At 35.8% G+C, this 23,805-nt stretch overlaps 3 protein-coding genes across 10 annotated transcripts; 1 reads left to right on the top strand and 2 right to left on the bottom strand.

Annotated features, from left to right (window-relative positions):
- Nucleotides 1-522: 522 nt before the first annotated feature.
- Nucleotides 523-8,424, bottom strand: LOC113394839 (ubiquitin carboxyl-terminal hydrolase CYLD). Of its 4 annotated transcripts, XM_026632285.2 has the most exons (12): nt 8,251-8,401; nt 8,099-8,161; nt 7,368-7,644; nt 6,167-6,370; nt 5,291-5,481; nt 4,509-4,688; nt 4,170-4,325; nt 2,620-2,808; nt 2,077-2,185; nt 1,421-1,557; nt 934-1,117; nt 523-864 (listed from the first exon to the last, which is right to left on the bottom strand). In XM_026632285.2, the coding sequence occupies exons 2-12, from the start codon at nt 8,156-8,158 to the stop codon at nt 674-676; spliced, it is 1,878 nt and encodes a 625-aa protein (XP_026488070.2). In that variant the 5' UTR covers nt 8,159-8,161; nt 8,251-8,401; the 3' UTR covers nt 523-673. The 4 variants fall into 4 exon arrangements, with proteins under 4 accessions (XP_026488070.2, XP_026488078.2, XP_064076703.1 ...); XM_026632293.2 differs by lacking the exon at nt 8,099-8,161 and having other exon boundaries at nt 8,251-8,424; XM_064220633.1 differs by lacking the exon at nt 8,251-8,401 and having other exon boundaries at nt 8,099-8,233.
- On the top strand, nt 6,615-21,357 carry LOC113394801 (probable phosphorylase b kinase regulatory subunit beta). Of its 5 annotated transcripts, none has more exons than XM_026632233.2 (22): nt 6,615-6,760; nt 9,589-9,703; nt 10,126-10,261; nt 10,541-10,823; nt 11,303-11,432; nt 11,724-11,875; nt 12,570-12,906; nt 13,024-13,113; nt 13,350-13,376; nt 14,679-14,833; nt 15,709-15,723; nt 16,680-16,799; nt 17,023-17,133; nt 17,214-17,341; nt 17,788-17,963; nt 18,301-18,563; nt 18,635-18,793; nt 18,965-19,090; nt 19,165-19,388; nt 19,641-19,755; nt 19,830-20,063; nt 20,984-21,357. In XM_026632233.2, exons 1-22 carry the CDS (start codon nt 6,737-6,739, stop codon nt 21,134-21,136), a joined length of 3,273 nt encoding a protein of 1,090 aa, XP_026488018.1. In that variant the 5' UTR covers nt 6,615-6,736; the 3' UTR covers nt 21,137-21,357. The 5 variants fall into 5 exon arrangements, with proteins under 5 accessions (XP_026488018.1, XP_026488033.1, XP_026488027.1 ...); XM_026632252.2 differs by lacking the exon at nt 6,615-6,760 and adding an exon at nt 9,231-9,442; XM_026632248.2 differs by lacking the exon at nt 13,350-13,376.
- Nucleotides 21,346-23,562, bottom strand: LOC113394872 (dnaJ homolog shv). The gene is made up of 5 exons (XM_026632326.2): nt 22,992-23,562; nt 22,650-22,826; nt 22,000-22,167; nt 21,717-21,927; nt 21,346-21,535 (listed from the first exon to the last, which is right to left on the bottom strand). Exons 1-5 carry the CDS (start codon nt 23,439-23,441, stop codon nt 21,480-21,482), a joined length of 1,062 nt encoding a protein of 353 aa, XP_026488111.1. The 5' UTR covers nt 23,442-23,562; the 3' UTR covers nt 21,346-21,479.
- Nucleotides 23,563-23,805: the final 243 nt, after the last annotated feature.

The raw sequence follows: 23,805 nt of genomic DNA, 5'->3' as shown, positions 1-23,805 counted from the left end.
ACCAATTTTAAGTTAATTAATAATTTATGTAATTACTTTTATATAAACATTGTTTATTATTCCAATAATTATTTTTATACTACATTATAAACATAATGAAATTAAGATTTAAGTTTAAGAAATAATAAATTAATTTTGATAATTGTTTTTTTTTTATTTTTGGAATGGTATATATTTATTAATGGGTTTAATATTAATATCACAATAGAGACAACATGTATGTATCTATACTGATAATGGACTAGGGTGCATAATTATATAGTGCATGATACTGTATTTAAAATGGTAATAATCACTCACCAAGTACTAAGTATTTTTTTAACTTATAATAAACAACAGTAGTAGTATATTAAAGCTCTATAGCTTCAATTACTAAATCTAAAACCTTCAATCCTCTCCAATAAATATTAAAATTTATTAATTATTACTCTAGTGGAAGTACAAAAATCTCAGCCATTAGAGTGGATAAGTTTTTTCAGACAGGAACAGGATTGTACCGTCCCCCTATAAATTGCAGTGCCCTACGAGATATAAAGATTACAACTTAAAAAAATGTATCGATCAATAATGATCAATTATAATTCGCTCATTTTTGAAATAATTAATTATTTTGAAACTAGCGAGAATAACTATCAAGCCGTACGTAACGACCAGTAGCGGCGGGTCGGCCGGACTACCGGTACATGGCGAGGTCGGGGCTGCGGTAGAAGCACATGTAGGCGTCGGCCAGCAGGCGCTTGGCGGGCGCGGGCAGGTGGCGGTCCAGCGGCGCGGCGGCGTGCAGCGCGCGGCCCTCCTCGCTCAGCCACGCGCACAGCTCCGAGATCTCCACGATTTCCGGGATATTGTAGCCGTTGCGCTCGCCTGCGACACCACACCACGTCTGAGACTGCTCGACGACGTTCGATTATGGGATTAGGTCTGATGGCTTACCTTTCCTATCGGCCATGGAATCGAAGAAGCACCAAGGCGCATCGTGGCCTGCGCCCGTCTTCACGAAGGCCACGTAGTGGCTGGTTTCTATGCATAGCACCGCGAACAGCTCCATATACACGCGCGGAATAGGTGACGACTCGAGAATGTTAGCATACTCCTCGCAAATAGACAAAGGTGTGGCCTGAGCATAAAAAAAACATCTCATTATCGTCATTATATTTCAGTCAAATAGCTTATGTACTATTTTCAATTTGAGTTGACACTATCTCTAATTTTAAATGCATAATATTAAATTTTGCCTACAATATTATCTACATAAAATATCTAAAAATTATTCGTTTTGATCATATCGTTTCCGTTCCTATTTTTAAATAAAATTAAATATCAGTATTAGAAAGCTCTCGTTACAAATATTGACGGTTGAGATGCAACGATCTCTGGTAAAGGTAATATACTAAAGAATATGTGCGGCGAGTGCGGGCACCTTGTGGTCGGGGCGCGCGGCGTGCGCGAGGCGCAGGCACGCGCCGCACAGCGCGCCCGCGTCCAGCGCGCCGCCCGCCGCGCACGCGCCGCACTCCCAGCGCGCCAGCGACCCGCACACCGCGCACTGCCGCGGCACTGCGGACACCCTCCGCTGTACTGCGGCTCCGTCTGTGGCCTGTCGGGCGCTACCGAGATCCCGAACGACAGGCCCCTCGATGGGAACCCATCTAGCCCACTTTGGCTAGGTTTGACGGTCATTTGTTTTATTGAGATATAATACACGTTTACGTGCGCATTGCAAATCGTCGGCATGGACACGTCGATGATAAATTTTATTAGAAAAACTTCTTAGTTTATTTTTTTGTAAACAAATAAAATAAACTACAATATAAGGCGATAAAGTGGTTACGATAGGTAACATATTAAATTAGTTCCAATCTTAAATATATTTTTTTACTATACCTGTCTGTCGGCCTGGACTAAGGATAAATTTCATTACTAAATATAAAATATCAAATTAACAAAGCATTTCCTTGCGATTTTTTTAAATGTTGTTATAAGTAAAATTTTAATACAAGTTAAATTGCTTGCTTTAAAGTCCTAAGGCTTGTTTAATGTAAAAAATAAAGTGTAAAAAATAATCTATCAACTTACATCCTTCTATAAGATCCGTGACGTCCAATAAAGGAGATGGCTGTACTCGCTGATACAATTTATATTGTTTCCCAAACCGAGGCATTTGAATAATAAATGCAGCTGGGACCTTTAACGGAAATAAGGAAACATCGGCTTTAATAAAATAATTTAGACACGCATAGAAATAAAGTAAAGTATTGTAAGTATAACTTCCCAATTCTGTATTATTAAAACATGATGAAATTAAATTTATATAATATTAATAAAATCTAAATATTATTTATTCAAGTAGGCACTCAAATTTGAATCTTCATGTTAAAAAATTCACCTACCACGGGAGTTGAAATCGGAAATTAGACTCTACAGAGAAGAACTATCGAGAAATTCAGGAGTTACTTTTTCCACGATTCTAATTACATTAACTTTGTCAACAAATTACAATTAAATGAATAATTATATATCCTGCCTGGAAATCAAAAAATACCAAGTCCACGCCTTTTTGTCACTGATATGATCTTGTATTGAAGAATAATATACCAAAAATAATCAACAAAGTCTTACCTCACTTAATTTCACTCCAGATGTGGCGAAAGACTGTTCCAATAGCTGTTGCACGCTCGGTAGTGTTATATGTTCGTCTTTTTCGACGAAAAGCTGGTAACAGTACGCTTCTTGACCCGAGGATAATTTGAGAAAGGGCTCAGCTCTGAGCAACTGTGCGACCAAACCGTTCAAGAATTCTTCTGGATCCTAAAATAAATTTATTATATGCTTATCTTAATCGATCAGCTTGTCAAGGGAGAGTTACAGTCTTTTTAGTACTGATACTGCATTTTATACGTATGGAACGTCATGTACAATTCATAAATATTCCAATTTCCATTTGCATTAGGAGGAGCTTAGACAAATAAACAAATTTGAAATGGAAATGTCGCGCTTTCATTACATTAAGGACTAGTAGTTGCCCGAAGGTTTGCTCGCTTTTTAAGGGTTAGTCATCAAGTATTAAGTATAAAAAGCCTGTCTTTCCTTGGGGTTAAAGCTTGCTTCATACCAAATTTCATCAAATTGGGTTCAGCGGTGCGGCCGTGAAAGCGTAACAGACAGAGTTACTTTCGCATTTCTAATGTTGGTATAGATATAGATTCGCGAAACAATAGAGTTTTGAATGTTGGCGAAGGTGATATCGGAACTGTGAAGTAAAATTAAAGAAAAATGAAGTAGTTAAGTTAAATAGATCTGTATTACAAATAAGAATATATTCATTAATGCATTAGCATTAGCAGCCTGTAAATTTCCCACTGCTGGGCTAAAGGCCTCCTCTCCCTTTGAGGAGAAGGTTTGGAGCATATTCCACCACGCTGCTCCAATGCGGATTGGCGGAATACACATGTGGCACAATTTCGTTGAAATTAGACACATGCAGGTTTCCTCACGATGTTTTCCTTCACCGCCGAGCACGAGATGAATTATAAACACAAATTAAGCACATGAAAATTCAGTGGTGCCTGCCTGGGTTTGAACCCGAAATCATCGGTTAAGATGCACGCGTTCTAACCACTGCTCATCGGCTCACTGGGCCATCTCGGCTCACTGGGCCATCTCGGCTCATTATATTCATTAATGAACTGTTTGTAATGCATAATATAGCAGAGTTATTATGAAATCACAAGGCATATGTAAATTTAAGATTGATTTGATAATCTTTGTTACTGTTACGATTGGAATACGATACGATATTAAAATATTTTGAATGTTTACAAGGCAATCGTAACACCTTTTAGAAATTAGGTCATCTATATAATATATGGTAGCCAGACGGGCAAATGAGCCACCTGATGGTAAGTGGTCACCACTAATAATATTTATTCTATTTTATAAATTGTAATGTTTCTATGAGCGCCAATATCTATGGGCGCTCAGTATTCCCTACGTCACACCAATGCCCCACCATCCTTTGGAGCTAAGATGTTATGTGCTTGTGCTTGTAACACAACAATTCTAAGTTATGCTGTTTGGCGGTAAAAATCAGACCAGACCAGGTTACACAAAGCCCAAATTCCAAGTAAAGTAGATAAAATAATGATAACCAAGATCGAAGAGTACGGTACCTTCTCCTCGGAGGTGAGCCCCGGCACGTCGGACAGGCGCTCGAGCAGCGTGCGCAGCTTCATGACGCGGTCTGCGCGCACGTACCCGTGGCGCCGCAGCGGGTTCACCACCTCCTCGCGCAGCACGCGCTGCACCTCGGAGTAGTGCGGCGAGTCCTGCGGCCCACCCAGCCCCGTCATTAAGCATTCACGTGATTCGCTCGATCGAGTATTAAAATAAAAAAGGGTTTCAACATTCAATTCTATTAGGACCCTTTGGTGTAACATAGACATCGAGTACCGTGAAATATTTTGGTACTAAAAATGAGCAAATACGAGTGAGTGCGTGTAAAGCAATACCTCGGGCTCCGGCGGCCGGTAGAGCAGCGCGTCGAACACGCTGGTAAAGGTGAACATGGCGAAGAGCGTTGCGTCGAGATAGCACGAGTTGTGATGTCCCTGAATTCCCCGATTCTTCCCCGCGAGCTCACCGAGCGAGTTTAAAGGCGGAACCACACCGGTGACAACGGGACAATCCGGCTACAAAAGAATATATTATTTGAAACGTTTTGGGTTTTGGTAGGTAGTTCTTTAACACGACTTGCAGTAAAGTGAACTGGCAGAAATCGTCATGTAAGGTATAAGCGTTATTTTTTTTTATGGTGTAGGTTGTCAGACGAGCATATGGGCCACCTGATGGTAAGTGGTCACCACCACCCATAGACAAGGGCGCTGTATGAAATATTAACCATTCCTTACGTCGCCAATACGCCACCAACCTTGGGAACTAAGATATTATGTCCCCTGTGTACACTGGTTCACTCATCCTTCAAACCGGAACACAACAATACTGAGTACTGTTGTTTGGCGGTAGAATAGATGAGTGAGACGGGCTTGCACAAAGCCACTTCTGGGTAGTAACTTTTACCTCTATTTATTTTTACAAAATCTCTTTTTATCAAATACGGCTTTATATAATATAGCTTAGACTTTTAATTTGATATTGTCTTAATTCACACGTTATTTTTAATAAGAATTTTATTTCTAGTCATCTAATTATTTTCAAACGTCGTCGATTCCTCTCCTTGTCCATAATTTCATAAATAATATAAAGTGAAAGAATCCCGAAGCGGGCGGCTCACCTGGTCGGAGCGCTCGTCGCGCAGCGGCTCGGGCGGCGGCGTGTCGCGGAAGCGCGCGTCGCGGCGGCACAGCGGCAGCGGCACGAACAGCGCGCGCCCCGCGCCGCACGAGAACAGCCGCGTGCCCTTGTGGCCGCCGTCGCCCAGCCCGCACACGCTCTGCTCCAGCTCCACGCCCGCCGTCGCTATGTCTGCGGCCGCCATAGCGATCATATTCCTACATTTAATTGTCTGAGTGACGGACAACGGACGACCTAAACTGTACTTCATTACGCACATTGCACACGTTGGTTTGTATTTAAGTATTCGTCGCACATTGTCGCACAGTGCCATTTATGGGGAGCTCAACGCCATGCTCTTGGAGACGAAGACAGCTTTAAACGCACCTAATCCCATCACTGTATAGGAACAAAGTCAGGGCTGAGGGTGTTCTCAGTACCCTAAACCCTGCTTAAAGCAAAATAACACCGCAGTCAGTCATGTCAGGGCATGAGACACAAAAATCATGTTTCATCTTCTTTGTTCTTATTCCCCCTATCTTTTGGTTCGATATTTTGAGTAACACGCTTAAAATGCATACACACAAATAGCAAGATAACATCGTTCGAAGTATTTTTGAAATACATAACATGCCTCTAACACATTATATTCAGATGAGATGGATCGTTTTCTCAGCTTTACTCAATATAACTTGTTAGCGCGAGCGAGGACTCAGGCCGTTTAATTTCAAACCACTGCTACTCAACCGACTGAGATGAAATTTTGCACACACTCGGTGCTGATGACAATACAAACTAGTATACATTTGATTTTGAAAATCCTTTTTTTTTAATGTATGTTCTTCGTCATAACATTTAAAAATCAAAACGGACTTACCTTCTATAAGGCCTATCCACCTAACGACGCCGTAGTAGTTTTGATCGACGTCAGTTGCGACTTCGACGAGCGATCCGACCCCGATGTCGTCTTGCAAGTGTTCAGGTGAGGGGCAGGAAGGCTTCGTATTTGATGTTACCGCTCGGGGCGATCCCAATGATGGAGAATCATACAAGTCCTCAGGCCCATCTCCGCTGCAGACGTCTATGAAAAATATAAATAACATAGACGAAATTTATCATAGAATCAACTTTACGTGTTCATTATTGTTTCTTACACATACTCTGTTCGTATTGAAGTACGCAGAGAGGTATTTCATCGATAGAGAGCTCTCGTAAATAATACGAGTGAGACATTTCGACGTACACTACATTATAGCGGCCGATTTCAACGGCCACAGTACGACTATAATTAGAAAATAGGAAAGCTAAAATAGAACGCATAAACGTATGCAGTCTGTGCTCTAGTTGCGGATATTGTTTTTGTATTCGTTCCTTTAAAATTTAATATGTAATAGCTTAAATTTAGTATTCGTTTTTATTTTAGTGTATCTTTTTATAATTTAGCACTATGCTTTCTATAGAAGGGACTATGGTAAGTTTAATTCGTAATTAATTTCAAAATCATTGTTTATTTTTATGTTCTATAAATAAGGATTGGAAATAAATCTTTTTTTTAATTATTTCAATATTTTAAAAATAAAAAAAATATTTTTTTCCTCATGTGAATAATTAATTAGATACAACTTATTTAAATTTTAGAATTAAAATCAATTAAATGAAATATTTTTTAATAAATGCATATTTAAAAAATTTTTACTTAAATTTACACATAAACATTATATACAAATAAAATTCAGACATTGCAGTGTTATGAAAAAGAGTCAATGTTATCTAAAATATAAGCCATGTAGATTATTTTTTTTTTAAATGTATTGTGTAATGTATATATAACATTATATGATTTTATGAAGAATATACTGCTACATTCTGTGTTTTGATCAAATTTCTGTTATGAATTTAGGCAATTCGATTTATTTATTATATAAATAATTGAAAGTAAAAATTTTTGTATTACTATTTGTTTCCATTATATAAATGTTATAATATAATGATATAATGTTTTTTTTTTGTAATTATTTACAATTCGATACACACCTATCCAGATAACATAAACAATTACTGATTTACAAAATACATACCGACCAAAAGACTAGTTTCATTTTTTTTAGCTTCATGGACCATCTTTATATTCTGAGAGTAATCTTCTGTAACTTGTATATTTGAAGATGTAGTAGGTCTATTTCTACGCCTCTCCGGTGTTATATGATTAATTAGATTCACAGATTTGACCCGTTCATGATGATTTGTATGTTGCATATTGCGTCTGGGACTGAGTTGTACTGATCCATACTCTGGATGCTCAGGTTCTTTCGGAGCTGGTGGCCAGCTTCCTCCAATTAAATTAAATAAATCAATCTGCAATAGATAAAATAAAATATTGAAAAAATATATAAACTTACAATGTTATAATTATATAGCAGGGTTTATTAACCAAAAACACTTACAACCAGGCCACAACCTCCATGAAAATAAAATATAAAATTTTAAAACCCATAATCATCTATTAAAACATAGTCTAAATATTAAATTAATAAGATGGAATATTTTAAAGTCTGAAATATTATTTATTCAATATTATTTAAAACAAGCTGTTAGTCAAAATTAAGACTCATCTTGAGTTACAATAATTGGTAAATATGACATTGTCCACACAACTCACTTTATTAGAAAATGACAGCTATTTTTAAATTGAATGTTTTTATAACAACTTCCAAACAGCTAAATAGTAATGTAATCATGCATAAAAAATGTGCAAAATCCATTCAAGTGGGGTTAGTGTATTTGATAAAAATTGGATTATTTAAAAAACCTGAGCATCTCTGCTACATGTATTCTCAAGCTCTTGCTCCTGATGGACCTCATGACTCATTTTCTGTTGATATACGTGAGTAAACGTGGAGTTCGACTTAAAATAAATATGTTTGAATGATAACAAAAGGTTTAAGATAAACATTAGCTTACCTTTGCTTTAAAAGATTGTACGAAGTAAGTTGTTTTTGTAAAAAGGCTTATGCATAAATAAAAAATGAATTTTATTAATAGAGAACCAAAAACCCTTTTTTTATTATTTCGTTATTTGTTTACATCTGTTTAGATTTTATAATATAAATAAACAAGCTTCGACTTTCCAAATTTTACAACATGACATAGATTATACAATAATATTCTGGTACATATTGTACCTAATTGTAATTACAATTCTGAATTCAAGATTAACAAATACCAAATGAACAGAGACAGTCAAACAGATAACGAACGATTACTCATAACATGTACGGATCTAAAATATTTCAATGATTATTATGACTGTCACGACGTAACAAATTAATATACAGGTTATTGGTAATTCGACGTATTCCCGTTAGGAGGTGATAGAGCTGACTATTTGCGATAATTTTAACCCCCATATTCATGATGCAAAAGTGAACCATTTTTGAGTTTACTTGAGATACTTTTTTTTAAATAAATTTTTGAAGTTGCATTTTTTACTTATTTTGAATAAATTTAAAAAACGCGATAACTCAAAAATGGTTCACTTTTGCATCATGCGTTCAGAAGTTAAAAGATTCTAGAACTATTTCTCTTTTTCATTACGAGGAAATTGTGGAGAAATATCTGACGATTGAGGTTTGATTTTTGCAGGCTTTTGGGTTATTCCTTTGTGTGATTATTGCAAAAAAATAATAATAAATCATTTAATTATACATTGTCACGATGTTAACATTTAAGTAACAAGTATTACACTAGCAGTCTTTTTTGTATTAACTGAACTTTTGGTTTTTATAAATTAAAATTATTCTAAAATAGTGATAAAACACTAGTTAATTTATCTCTCGTTGTACCACTATTTTAGGGATTTTTTAGGTGAGCTGGGAGCATTATTCTTAAACTTCTGGCAACTTTTTCATACTTATACTGACATTTGACTTGTTATTATTTATTTGACCTTGAATATAACCTCTGAACAATATTAATCTATTTATAATTTTCGTAATACTATTTTATACACATCTTAATAATGCTTTAAGTTCGTGGCTTTTATTTTGTAAAATACTTCTTATGAATAAATAAATGTATTTTAAACTATAACTTGTTAAGACAAAATGCAGCAGTAAAAATACACTCAGTTTACTAAAAAACACCCTAAGTATTGGTAAATAAGATTAACTTACATCTTAACAGGATTTAATAATTAATTTGCTAGACTTCATTGCAAATAGAATAGTATTTTCAGAATGTTTAAAAAATAATATTTTTTTTTTAAACATACTGTTTTTTTTAATCTTTTTTTGTTTTCAGTGTTTCCCCGATATGATCCGCCAAGGGAGCATTGATGATATAAATGCACAGCAATTTCTAAAGATTTCCAACTATGAAGATACAGTTAGGCAACTTGATATATACTATGCTATAGGTATGTTATATTACTATTATATATTTTTAATTTTTGAATACAGAAATTTCTCATAATTTAAGTGAACAACAACTATGTATATATTATGAGTATATTATAAGGGAGATCACGTAGACAAGTACATAAAAATAAAAATGAAACTGAGTCACAACTCACAAATAACTGCATTTTTCACCCTGATTTATAAGTGCAGAATTCATTGTTTTAAGATATAATATTAAGATATAATATTTAAGATATAATTTGGAGATATTTTATAAATCACTGTATGCAACTCATTCAACAGAAATTAACGATAAATAAAATAATATTATTGCAAAATGTGTACAGTGCAGTGTAAATTATATTCCTGTAATTTTGGTAGTTTGCCATAAGACAGTACTATTTGCTTAAGCAAATGTTGTATGTTTTTTTCATTTCAGTTAAGAGACAGTTATTGAGATTTCAGAGCCCTATAACTGGGCTGTTCCCAGTGTTATCTTCAGATCTACATATTGGAAGTGTAAGGGACAGTATATATTGTGCTGCTGCAGTATGGGGATTGTATCAAGCTTATAGGTAGGAAACTGAAACCAAACCAAAATCTGTGTCATCTCAATGCATAGACATTGGCAGTGTGAGAAATATTAACCACTCCATACATCATTAAAGTCCCACATACCTTGGGAACTAAGATGTTATTTCCCTTGTGCTACACTGTCTCACACACTCTTCAAGCCAAAACGTAAAATTTAAAATAAAGTATTGCTGTTTGGCCATCAAGTAAATCTTAACATCAAACTTTATAATATGAAAATATTTTTGTAAGTAATATTACACCTTTTTTTTATTTCCTAGGCGGATTGATGACGACAGAGGAAAGTCCCATGAATTAGGACAGAGCACAGTAAAATGCATGCGTGGCATACTTGAATGTTGGATCAAACAATCAGCACGAGTGGAAGCCTTTAAGACCAGACAGAGTGCAGCACATGCCCTCCATGTTAAATTTCATCTTACTACTGGAGAACCTGTACTAAGTGATGATCAATATCATCACCTACAGATTGATGTGATATCTCTCTATCTGCTTTTTCTTGTTCAAATGATTACATCTGGACTTCAAATTATTTACACACAGGTATGTAGTAATAATAGAAGTCTTTAAACAATACAATATGATATTATGATACAAGACACAACAATATGATACAAATATATTTGTTACTTTGTTGGAGTGTTCAAAAGTGCATGTATATGTAAGTGTGTGTGCGTGCAGTGGGGAAAATTACCAATAAGGTACCATTTACTCATGTTTTGGATCAGAGAGGAAGCCTGACTCTGTAAAATTTAATTATATTTCCAATTTGTATTTTTGGCATGGAAAAACAAAATTTTACTATTTATAACCATAGTTTTTTGCTTGCCTTTATCCAATTTGACAAATAAAATAAAAAAGGAATGCTTTTGTGGATAGTTTCCAAGCTATACAGGTTTACAGGTGGTTTTTAAGTCCGAGAAGACTTGCTTGTCAAAATTTTTCTTATTGAGCTCTGGCAGAACTATATACTGTTTTACTATTTTTATAATATAAGGTAATATGTTCATGTTTATTTTCAGGATGAAGTGGCTTTTGTACAAAACTTAGTATACTATGTAGAACGCGCATATCGCACACCCGACTATGGCATGTGGGAGAGAGGAACTAAATACAATGATGGGAAACCAGAGATTCATGCCTCATCTATTGGTAAATACATTTTTTTTACGTTTCTTCTAGCTCATTAATTTAAAAATTGAATCCAAATTCGTGGATTCTGAAAAAAAAATCTTTTTTAGTAAACATAATTACTAAAAAATACTTTTATAACCAAAGCTGAGTTATTTATGTATTCTAATTGAATGATACCCGGAGCCCTTAAATGATTTTGACAAATACCAAGTATAAAATTTTATCTTACGTCTGTAATAAATTAATGCACTGTCTATCCATAGTCCAAAATTGAATGTATTTTTGTAAGTATAGAGTTTTAAACTGTAGGCATGGCTAAGGCGGCCCTGGAGGCCATCAATGGCTGCAACCTGTTCGGCGACAAGGGTGCGTCGTGGAGCGTGGTGTACGTGGACATCGACGCGCACAACCGCAACCGGAGCATCTTCGAGACCATGCTACCGAGGGAGTCCAGTTCCAAGGTACGCTTATAAATATATTATATTTGCAAAATATGGGTGCTTCGCTGTATATTTTTCTAACGGTTGTAATACAATTTGGCGCAATTTGAATTTTTGCTATAATTAAAAACAGCTTTGATATACAATAATGTAAATTTATTTAAGTTGTAATCAAATTTTAATATTTTAACGAAAATGTTTTACTTTAAATAATGTCTAAAATTCTACTTGGTTTTTCACAAAGTTACCAATCTTAATGCTATTATTGATCCTATAGTATAATAGGCCCTGATTATAAAATGTGTTTCTGTGGTTCTGTGGCCACATATGATTATTATACAGCCTTAACATCATAGACTTTTTATTTTGATTATTATTAAACGTAATTCTGGTACACAAAAAGTACTTTCAATATTTTTTATATAACATGGCATATTAAGTAAAATTAACTTAACAAGAAATAAAATGATAACTGTTTACAACAAAGGTGCCCTTGAAATAATAATTCAATTTTAAATAATTATTTGATTGTGTACCGGTTATCGTTTCTGGTTTGTAGAATGTCACTGAGAGACTGATAACTTTGCTCTACTGAGATCTGCTTTAGTTAGACTAAACTTGACTTTTATAATTGAAATATTACTATAATGAATATAATTGAGGTACTAAATGTCTGGACTTTATAGACTTTGACAGAGTTTAATTTATTTAAAAGGGGGTCGATGCGGCACTTCTACCAACGATATCTTTTCCCGCATTCGCCACACACGAGGAATTGTTGCTGCAGTTGACTAAAAATAACATATTAAATCGTTTGCAAGGAAAATATGGATTTAAAAGATTTAGCCGAGATGGCTGCAAGTGTGTCCTAGAAGATCCAAATAGGAGATACTATAACGAAGGCGAGTTAAAGGAGTTCGAAGGCGTCGAATCAGAATGGCCTCTATTCTACGTGATGATGATTATCGATGGTGTTTTTCGTACATTACCCGATCAGGTCGAAGAGTACCAGAAACTGTTGAAGTCTCGGATATATATGGATGAGTACGGAGGTGATTTGACTGTCTATATATTTCTATGAGTATGTCATGTATTATATTGTTTAGCAGATTAAGTAATGTATAATTTTACCCCAACAAAAGAACTTATCTCTTTTCTCATAATTTCAGACCCTGTTATTCCATGGTACTACTACGTTCCGAAGGAGGGAATTGAGAATGAACGTAGTGAACCATACTCCGTACGGCGGCTGCCTGCCAGTAAGTATTATAAGACTAACTTAAGTACATAGATTTAAAAAAATCGATGACGTTTGGTTAATGGGATCTAAGCTTTTTATATTAATTTATTCGATAGAATATTCGAGTATATATTAATAATGACATGTACTTCTCTGGTAAACATTAACAGGTAAATAATTGTTATAATAGTAAGTATTATTACTTTACTTAAATAAGTGCGTTGTTTTCGTATATAAAAAAAAAAATTTTTCCAGACCAACCGGGTGACGAAGAGAACAAAGGTAAAAATTGTATTGCCATTGAGTATGACACCTTTGTGCTAATTTTCTGTGCCTTTTTTATTAACAAACTTCTTCTTTTTTTGCTGTTTCATAGACGATATAGATTTCGTTTTAAATGTTATGTTACGTGATCACTAAATTTGTATGAGTCCTAACAATAATCTACATTAGCTATTTTATTTGAAAAAAAGTAAAAACCTTTTGATTATTTATTATTTCATAAAAAAATAGCTTTAAAAGTAGACAAATATTCGACAGAAACTGGTCCTGCGCCTGAACTCTCTCCAATCGTATCGGATTGCCGTCCCCTCGGATTATGAGAGTGAATAGAGAGCACACACACTCCTGCGCAAATAACCGTTGAGAATGATCCGAAATTGGTCATCATCACCTTATGGCTTTAAATGAAATGTCGCGTATAATGTTTACGTATATTTATGTTAATAATAAATTTTGTTTTTTTGATAAGTCGTTGTTTGGACATGATGAAAAAAAGGAGAATATGGAGATGGTTCTTTTAAAAAATGTGATGACTGTTTAAAACGATTAATTATTATTTAATCGAAAATATATATAACAACATAAATTCTTTAGAATATTTCTTTGAAATAGCGAGATACCGGGCTATAATGTGTAAAATACCGCAGCGTATACTTGCGTAACCGTATAGCAAATCTTTATTTTGTTATTAAAAACAATCTCATCGGTAAAGCCTAATACTATTTGGAATATATATTTGTCAATGCATGAGCTTTCGTTTAGAAATTAAAAGAGTGGTAACTTATGCACATTTGTAATTTTATTTAGAAAAGATTTACAATTTAATGAATTCAATTTGAATCGGTAGTAACACTTGACGTTTTAGAAGTATGTACTTGTAAAAGTCTATTCAGTCCCGTCGTAAGTACAAAAAGCGTTTAGTTGCAAGCAAGCAGCATTCTGGCGTTCTCCGATTCCTCCGAAGAGAATAAAAGATGGCCACTGAGAGACCTGGGAATTCTCAAATATGGCCCAAAACTTTACCAGCACTGGCGAATCGCCATCCAATGCGCGGTGACCGAATTTTTTGTACCCTACATCCTGAAATAAGACTCAATCTATTTAAATGCAAATATCTTGATCTGTAGCGCAAGCATTAATAAAACTTAACACTACCTACTACTGCCTACATATGTTTCTTTCGACTCACACCCAGTGCTAATTTCTTTTGCCTAACTCGTTAGTAACCGTGCTAGGTTAAGCTTTTTGTAATATAGCTGAATCTTACGTATGATAGTTTCAATTTCGTAACGTTTTACTCAGACACAGGTGGGTTATTTCTCTGGGCGCAGTCGCTATTCGTCATAGCTCAGCTGCTGACTGGGGGCTTGCTGCATGTCAACGAGCTGGACCCCATTAGACGGTACTTGCCCTCGTATAACCGCCCGAGACGCGCCGGACGGTATTCAGCTTTCCAGGTTTGTCTCATTATAATTTAGTAAAAATTGTTTTATTCTCACCGTAAAAAGTTCGCATTTTAAATTGTCTTAGATTTTATTTCAATTTCTATCTCGCCGCCAACTTCTTCATCTTTATAAAAAAAATGATGCAGACAATGACAAGATTTTTTTTGTATATTTCACATATGTTTTTGCTACTGAAAAAAATTATTAAAATGTAAGATGCTAATTCCATCTACTCCATCTCCTACTAAGAAAATTCTCTTTCATAAATATATGTATATATTGCATTAACAGTTATTTTTCCTAGGAACTTAAAAGGGTAACGACAAAATTACACAAAATAAAAATTCAACTGTGATTCCGTCCCGTTTCAACAGGACTAATTTTGAATTCTAGACAATCGTCTGGATTAGCAATACTCTATATTTGCTATATTTTAACGGCAGGTCGAGTTTAGATAAATAAATATAGATTTACATACTTCATGCGATTTGCTAAATATTCAACACTACAAACAGTTATTAATATAAATGATTTATTGTAATCAATGCAAACTCTACTCTTGTGTACCTACCAATGCAATAATATATTATTTATTATACAATACAACACTATTCCTCGTAACTAATTATATCCAATTTTATTTTACTTTCAAACTTCCGATAACTTCGCTGACATTTATAATAAACCACATGAATCCGCGAAGAGTATTTAATATTATTGTTTTTATTCGTCAATGATGTCATGAATGCTGTTTATTAATCCAGTATCCTCGTGCTCATCCTGCCATTGAAATCGGCAACACAAAAACAAATTCCAAATTATTTCATTTGCGCCATTTTTAAGTTATTAAATATCGATATTATTTTGTTTTCATGCACAAATTGCAGGCAAAACCGGCATTTGTAAGTATTAGGTAATTTATGATTCAACTATGCATGGGTCGGTAATTCTACTCCAGTATGTATTTTGTCACGTGTCGTATTCATTATGTTATGATTTTAAGCACTTTTCTGTCAATTAATTTTCTGTAATATCTATTATTATTAAACTTTTGACTCGAGATATGTATGTTTCTTCGGTACTTACGTATTAACACATTCACAGCAAAAAAAATCGCCAATTTAGGTTAGGTTTTATTTAATGATTTATTTATTTAAAGAAAAAGTAACGTTTAAAAAAAAAGTAGTTCGCAGTTTTTTTTTGCTGCGGTGACGTTAATACGCATGTACGGTTTCTTCATCATATATTACTTGACTTGAGAGCTATTTTTTTTTTTGTAACGAGGCAATCTTGTTATAGCTTGTGTACACAGTTTAGCTCGATGCATTTGCATTTGGTATAAAATGCTTCAAGAATGAACATATTGTATTAAAGTTAAATATTTTAAGTAAAGATTTTATTTTTATGGAAATATAGTAATATTTCCTAAGATGAATGATTAATATAACTAGCTTAAATCTTATATGCTTAATTGGGGGTACTATCTTAAAATCTAAAAATAAATCATACAACATTTGTTATCAATAAAAATCTGAATAAATATAATTAGGAAATTATTCCATCATAAATGCATGAGCACATTTTGTTAAATGACGATTCATAAGTGCTGGTAAAAGCCTACTTGAATAAAGTATACTTTGATTTTGATTATTATTAATTGGGTATTCATAGTCAAATTTAAAATCAAACATTGAGAATAATTAAATATTTTATAATTAGTAATAACTTACATTTAAAATAATCCTATTTTTATAAAAACTCTGCTATGAATATTACTAACTATGAAGCTACTATAACTGGGCCTAATTTGAGGAGTAATCTTTAATGACTTTTTACTTATCACTAAATATTTATCCAGGGTATAGCTACGGACCTGGTGGTCCAAGTCGTTCTGATCGCAGAATCGATGCGTCTCCAAGCTATGTTGGGAACGTACGGAATCCAAACGCAGACACCACATGAAGTTGAACCTGTCCAGGTGCGTTAATAGTAAAAACATTAATAAGTAACGCTTGGTTTGGTACCACTCCTCACTTTAGTCAGATTTAGTCAAATTAACATCTAATAATCGAAACATTAATTGATCGAGTAAAAATCAACTTAAGTTACTAATAATACAATTTTATAATAGAACAACTAAAACAATTTGCGAAATTCATAGCAATTTTAACAAATACATCTATCAAAATCTTACATTATAGATATGCAGTTCTACACAGCTCGTGCATGTGTATAGAGAGCTGGGAGTGTGTGGGAAACTGAAGCTGACGGGTAGACCGATTCGACCAGTTGGCTCGCTCGGCACAAGTAAGGTATGGAACTTCAATAGCTTAAGCTAAAATTTATGGTAATTGAAATGTATGACACTTAAAAATTTTACTTTTTTCGACAGATTTACAGGGTGTGCGGTATGACAGTGCTGTGCTATCCGCTAATATTTGAGGTGTCCGAGTTCTACTTGTATAGGGATATGGCTTTGCTTATAGATGATATAAAGACTGAACTGCAGTTTGTTGGCAAGTAAGTCCAATAGAGTTACTTATATAAATTAAAACCACTTCGGTATGCTCTATAGATAAGGGTGAAACAGATATGATAAAAGAAAATATCGATTTTGATTCCGAAATGTGTCCATCTGTGCACACATTATATGAATACTTTTTTAAATACTGCATTCTTAAGGCACAAAGAAAAAAGCTATTTTTTTAGGTGTGGCTACACCTCGATTTAATAATTATTTCACTGGTGGTAGAACTATAGGACTCAAGGTGACTGAGGAGATACCGCTTATTCCAGCGCCACACAGTACGGCATTACAAATAATTTTTATCGCAGTTTGTTTTGAAGGTTGAGTGGCGGTATTATTATACCATGAAAATTTAAATATTACAATAGCCCATATCCGTTCATCTACTTTCCCATTATACATTAAGAAAAAACAACTTCTCACCTTCGGTTCCTGCTAGATATTGGCGTCTGTCGGGGCGTCCCACGGTCTGCCTGCTGGTCCGCGAGGAACACATGAGAGACCCACACTTCAAGCAAATGCTAGACCTTTTCGCGATGCTCAAAAAAGGTCACTGTGACGGAGTCAAAGTCCGCCTCGGAAGGCTTCAGAATCTCATTTCAAGTTCTTGTATTGGTAAGTTGATTTTGTTTAATTACTTATTTTTAAATGACTTCTTTATTTATTTGTATGTAGTCCAATCCTAATGAAATAATTGGCTGATATATTTTCATTAATTACAGAGTTTAAGTTTGTTAATCTTACTGATTATTATAAATGCGCAAGTTTGGATAGGTGGATGTTCGCTACTCAATCGAGTCGGAACGACTGAACGGATGTCGATGCAATTGGGAGAAACATAGATTATAGTCGGGAATAGCACATATGCTACTTTGTATAAGGAAAAAAATCACCTAACCCCCCTCCTCAAGCAAAGGGAACTATATCATGCAACTCTCCTGCAATATTTCAGAACATTTGGATTTCATGAGCCAGGGCGAGTTTCCGTCGGAGATGTTTACGCAGTTCAAGCAGCTGCAACACGACTACATCGGCTACCAGTCGCTCACGGACGTGCCGCGCACGCTCACCTACCGGGAACAGAACCTCGACCTGCAGGCCTACAGCCAGCGATCCACGCCCGACGTGCTGGACGCGCTGCGCACCACCGACAACATCTTCGCGCAGAGCCAGCTCTGGGGCATACTGCTGGAGCGAGAGGGGCCCATGTACGAGGTGAGCCTCCCTCCCTAGGGGAACCGGCCCACGTCGCTCTTGCAGCAAGTAGTAAAGAATGCGTGGTGCAGGTGAATGGCACGAGCACGCTGGAGGCGCTGAAGGCGCTGTACGGCAGCGCTGGCGTGCTGCGCCACTGGCGCGCCGTGCGCTACTGCTCGTCGCTGCTGAGCCACACCGTTGACTCCATCAGCCCCTTCATCACCACCGTGCTCGTCAGCGGGAAGCAGGTACCGGTCCCTCGCTTATGATACACTGACAAACGCTTAACTTAACTATTAAATAGATTCTATTTTTATTTAATTATTTATAAATCGTTTAAATTTTTAGTAATTTAGTAGTAGTAAAAGAAGTTTAAAATAAAATTTAGTTTAATATTCATGTTGGTTATTATGTCTTAGTTAACCGTCGGCGTGATCGGGCGCAAAGAGACAGTGTTCGACAAGCCTATGACGCCCGGCGAGATCCAGTCAGTTATGTATTCCACGATACAGCCGTATGACATCATTGGTGCTGTACTGCAGCAGGTATAGTTTATTTTTATTTTAATATCTTATTAGTTTAGAATCACATCCATTAAACGAGATTTATGTTATTGCAGGAAATAGTTCTCTATTGCGGTCGCCTGATCGGTACCAATCCAGATATGTTCCGCGGAATCCTCAAGATCCGCGTGGGCTGGGTGCTGGAGGCGATACGTATTTATTTGGACTTGTTCCCGGAGGAGAAGCGGGCGGACGCCACGCTCGAGAGCCTTTCGCCCTTCAAACTACGGACATTGCTACAAAAGGTGCTCACCGTGTCCGACTGGGCCGAAGAAAAAGGGTGCGCTTACGAATATTTTCTATACTAATATTTTAAATGCGAAAGTAAGTCTGTCTATCTGTTACTCTGTCGAGGACAGACCACTGCAGACAATCAAACCGCTTTTTGCAGTTCGCCCACAGACATTTCTTTCACGAGATTTATATATTAACTTTAGCTTCTATACGCAATATACTTCCCTAATTCTTATAATTTTCGTTATGGTCCATTAACTTACAAGAGAAGGCCATTTTTGACAAAGTCATGTTTCAGATTGACGCCCTTGCAACGAAGAAGATTAGAAGGCTGTCTGTGTCGCGTTCCAAAACATTTTTACGTTCAAGTATGGGATATTCTACTGCGAACGCCCAACGGAATCGTAGTTGAGGTAAAGGTTGATTGCGGGCGAGAATGTGAGTTCGTCAAAAACGATATCGATCATACGTGTCGCGCGTGTGGCAGGGGCACGCGATCCCGGCGCAGCCGACGCTGGTGAACATGTCGCGCTCGGAGCTGTCGTTCGCGCTGCTGGTGGAGGAGGCGCTGGTGCGCGTGCCGTCGGCCGAGCGGCGCCAGCTGTGCGTGGAGCTGCTGTGTGTGCTGGCCACCATCCTGCGGCGCAACCCCGAGCTGTACCTGCAGCAAGCGCTGCACCTCGATCGACTGCTGGACGACGCAGACACCACCTACGCGAAGGTAACTTGCACGTTCGGTAAACCCCACCGTCAATGTAAAATACAAGTGTGAGTGCTTTTTAAAGCATTGATATTATTTCAAAAAAGCATGTCGCGTATCAAGTCTTTTGCATGATTCGCATTCGATCGAGCCTCCATTATATCACTCTTATATATAATAAGCGTGAAGATTTCTTAATTTAGAACTTGTAGATCATCATCGTAGGTAAATGGCTTAAATACAGACAGACAACTATCTTTATGTATATATTTCATTTCGCACTCGTCACTGAAAGAAACCAGCGAGTGTAGGATGAAAATCTGTCGACATTAAAATAACTACATCCCATGGAAGTAGGAAAAAAGATAAACAGATCTTAGATTTACGTATTTCATGCGATTTGCTAATAACTCAGCTTTGTTGTGCACTACTAAGGGTTGATGATTAATCTGTCTTTATTTAAAATACAACACTATTACACTTATCTACTTATTTCCACTTTCATTTTACTTTCAAAATTCCGATAACAGTTTCGTCGACGTTCAAAACGCCATATTTTCGCAATTCCATAGTGAATATCATAGATTAATCAAGCTCTCAACCAATGACATCGCGTCAATTTGCTGTCAAATGTTGTTTATTTGGCTTTTTTCCCGTTATGGTTGGAATAGAGTATGTACTAATATTATGAATGCAAAAGTAACTCTGTTTGTTTGTCTATTGCCTTCGTTTCGGCCAAACGACCACGAACGAACCAGACAGAATTTGATTAAATTTTGTACTACTACTTTGGCTACTTTCAATGCCTAATACCTAAACGAGCAACACCTAAAACGCAAGCGAAGCGGCGGACGACAACTCGTATGTACTAAAAAGAGAGGAAACCTGAAGATTCACTGTAGTCCAACGAAAATAATAGAAATAATGTCGCGTCGGTGCAGGACAGCGGGCTGGCGCGCGGCTCGCTGAGCGCGGCGGCGCCGGGCGTGTCGCTCGGCTACCTGGCGCGCGCCGTCGTCAACTCCGTGCTGCAGGCCGCCGCCGCGCCCGCCTCCGCCGCCCCGCACGACCACGACTCCTGCCTCGTCGCCTAGCGCCCGCGACCCGCCCTCGTATGCGTAGATGAATTCTTCGAACGATGTGATAGTGTTTGTAATATTAGCAGAAATGTTTATTTTCTTTAATTATTCTATATCGAGTTGAGGGAGCAGTGAGTCCTGATTTACGAACTGATTACTCGTTTAGTTGATGAACTCTAACCGATTTTATGTATTCCGGAATTATTTAAATAAAACGGCAATCATGTTAAATAAAATGTTTTATTTTATAAAACTGCACATCTCCCAAGCGACACAGACTCATGTTTTCATGTAATCTTTGTTCATACCGACACACACATTTCACTACTTAATAAATTATAATAATGGCAGTAAATTACTAGAGTCCATTGTATACTTTATTGTTGGGTGATTGATGCAAAATTTTCTTCAGAGCTGAAAAAAATAATTTACTTTAAATGAAGTGCATTTTATACATTACCTTTATTCTAAAGATACTTAGAACACTATGTCAAATTTAGATATTTTAAGTGTTGTAATATATCATTTTTATAAGTAAATGAACTAATGTACAAAATATAAGTATAATAAGCAAAGGTGATACTAAATTAATTACCTTCTTTCTCCTCATCACTAAAATCTTTCTTTGGAAATTCAATGTCGAATGTAACATACAGGTTTCCGTGCAGATTGTTGTTCTCAAAGTTAGGCATGCCCTCACCCTTCTTACGCACACGAGCACCAGACCATGTCACCTTGTCACGTGTTACAGTAACTTTGTGTCCATCTAAATGCACCAGTTCCAAAGTAAAACCAGCTAAAGCATCCTATTGAAAACAGAAAACAATTTAAAAAAAAATATTTGGTAAATGTAGGACAATTGAGAGAACAATATTTACCTGTAATGATATTGTAACATTTGTGTAGAGATCATCACCCTGCCGTGTGAACTGAGGATGTCTCTCAGTTTTGAACACAATGACCAAGTCTCCTGGATCTCCGTCCATGTGTGGCTCACCCTCTCCTCTCAATCTTGACTTATGATTGTCTGGAGCACCAACTTCCACCTACAACCACAAACAAAATTTAAATAATGTTATTTTGTAATTTTGTTTGCAATGGAAATTAATTATGTTTCATATAACAACATAAAATAAACAACAGTAAGTTATTATTAATAATATTTCCTTAATGTTTTTATCTATAATTTTACTTATGAAAATAACATAAATTAATTTATAATATTTAAACTGGAAGTGAATAATAATATAATTTTAACTAAGTGCAATCTAATTGCAATCAAAAATGATGTTAGATTGAAATTGAATATAATAAAGTTGTGGGTGACACATATCAAAAATATAAAATTCATAAAAACAGTCATAAATTTTATAGTAATTTAATACTTTACAATGATAAGATAAAACCTGACAGTTGAAAGGTTAGCATTAACTCAAAACCACACTATTTCCAAATATGTACTGAAATGTACAAAGTCTAAACAAAAAGGCAATCAACGCAACATAATAATAAGTGTTTATATATTTACCTCTATTTCTAAAAGCCTTTCTTCATTGACTAGTTTGACATTAGGACATTCATCACAAACAGTTTGTTGCATCATTTGGAAGCGGCCAGGGCCAAGATTTCTCGTTACCATTTCTTGTCGGCAGTTACATTTTCTTGTACCAGATGCCGGTTTAATTACTGGCTTGTTACGTGTTATCTGTTGAATTTTTTAAATATTAAATATAATGTGGTGAACATTACAAAATACTTTCTCTTAATATATTATATCTATACATCTATCTTTAACTAAGTAATCTGAAAAACAAATGAGAATTATTAACTATACAATTTTCAGTAAGCAAGGTTCCAGTAATTAACTCACTTCTATGAAGTTTCCATTGTACAGTTCTTCCAATGATACTGTGAGTTCCATAATGATATCAGCTCCCCTTGGAGTTTCATGTTGCTGTGGTTCACCACCAAAGTGAAAACCGAAATCTCCAAAGAAACTTGCGAACGGATCATTATTGTTCATCATACCATCTTTTTTGAGACATTCCTCTCCGCACCTATCATACATTTCCCTCTTTTCTTGGTCGGATAAAGCTTCGTAAGCAGCTCCAAGATCTTGAAACTTCTGGGAAGCGTCCGGATCATCTTGATTTTTGTCTGGATGTAAAGCTTTGGCTAGTTTTCTGTAAGCTTTTTTAATTTCATTGGTACTTGCTGAACGTGATACACCGAGTATTTGATAAAAATCTCGACTGGCAATAATTACAATAATTGAGGATAGAAAGTAAATAAGGAACACATAAGCCGTATTCATTAACATTTCGAATAAGTCTAACTAGGACCTATATTAAATCATAAAACAAGTTTCACGAGCAAAACGAGGCATAAAATCTACAATACATTTTCATCTTTTGTCAAATATATTTTGACAACGCCACAGACAATTCGTCCTCCTCCTATTGGTTAGCGATTAAAAGGAAACGACCTAAGCCACAATAATCATATTTTTTAAAAGTATTTTATGCTCTATTTCGATAATGTTAAGAGACATTTTGTTTTGCTTAAATTACTTGCCTTAACACCCAATCGAATAAAGCCTCGTACTATTCCGATGTTGCCAGCCAAGTTTTAGGGATGAACAAGAGTAGATAATATATTTATATTTAAGTACAGTAGCCCTTAAT

The sequence above is a fragment of the Vanessa tameamea genome, chromosome 4 (assembly GCF_037043105.1).
Source record: "Vanessa tameamea isolate UH-Manoa-2023 chromosome 4, ilVanTame1 primary haplotype, whole genome shotgun sequence".
NCBI classification, from domain to species: domain Eukaryota; kingdom Metazoa; phylum Arthropoda; class Insecta; order Lepidoptera; family Nymphalidae; genus Vanessa; species Vanessa tameamea.
The sequence above is the reverse complement of the archived record's forward strand: the minus strand, read 5'-3'. Positions and strand labels throughout refer to the sequence as shown.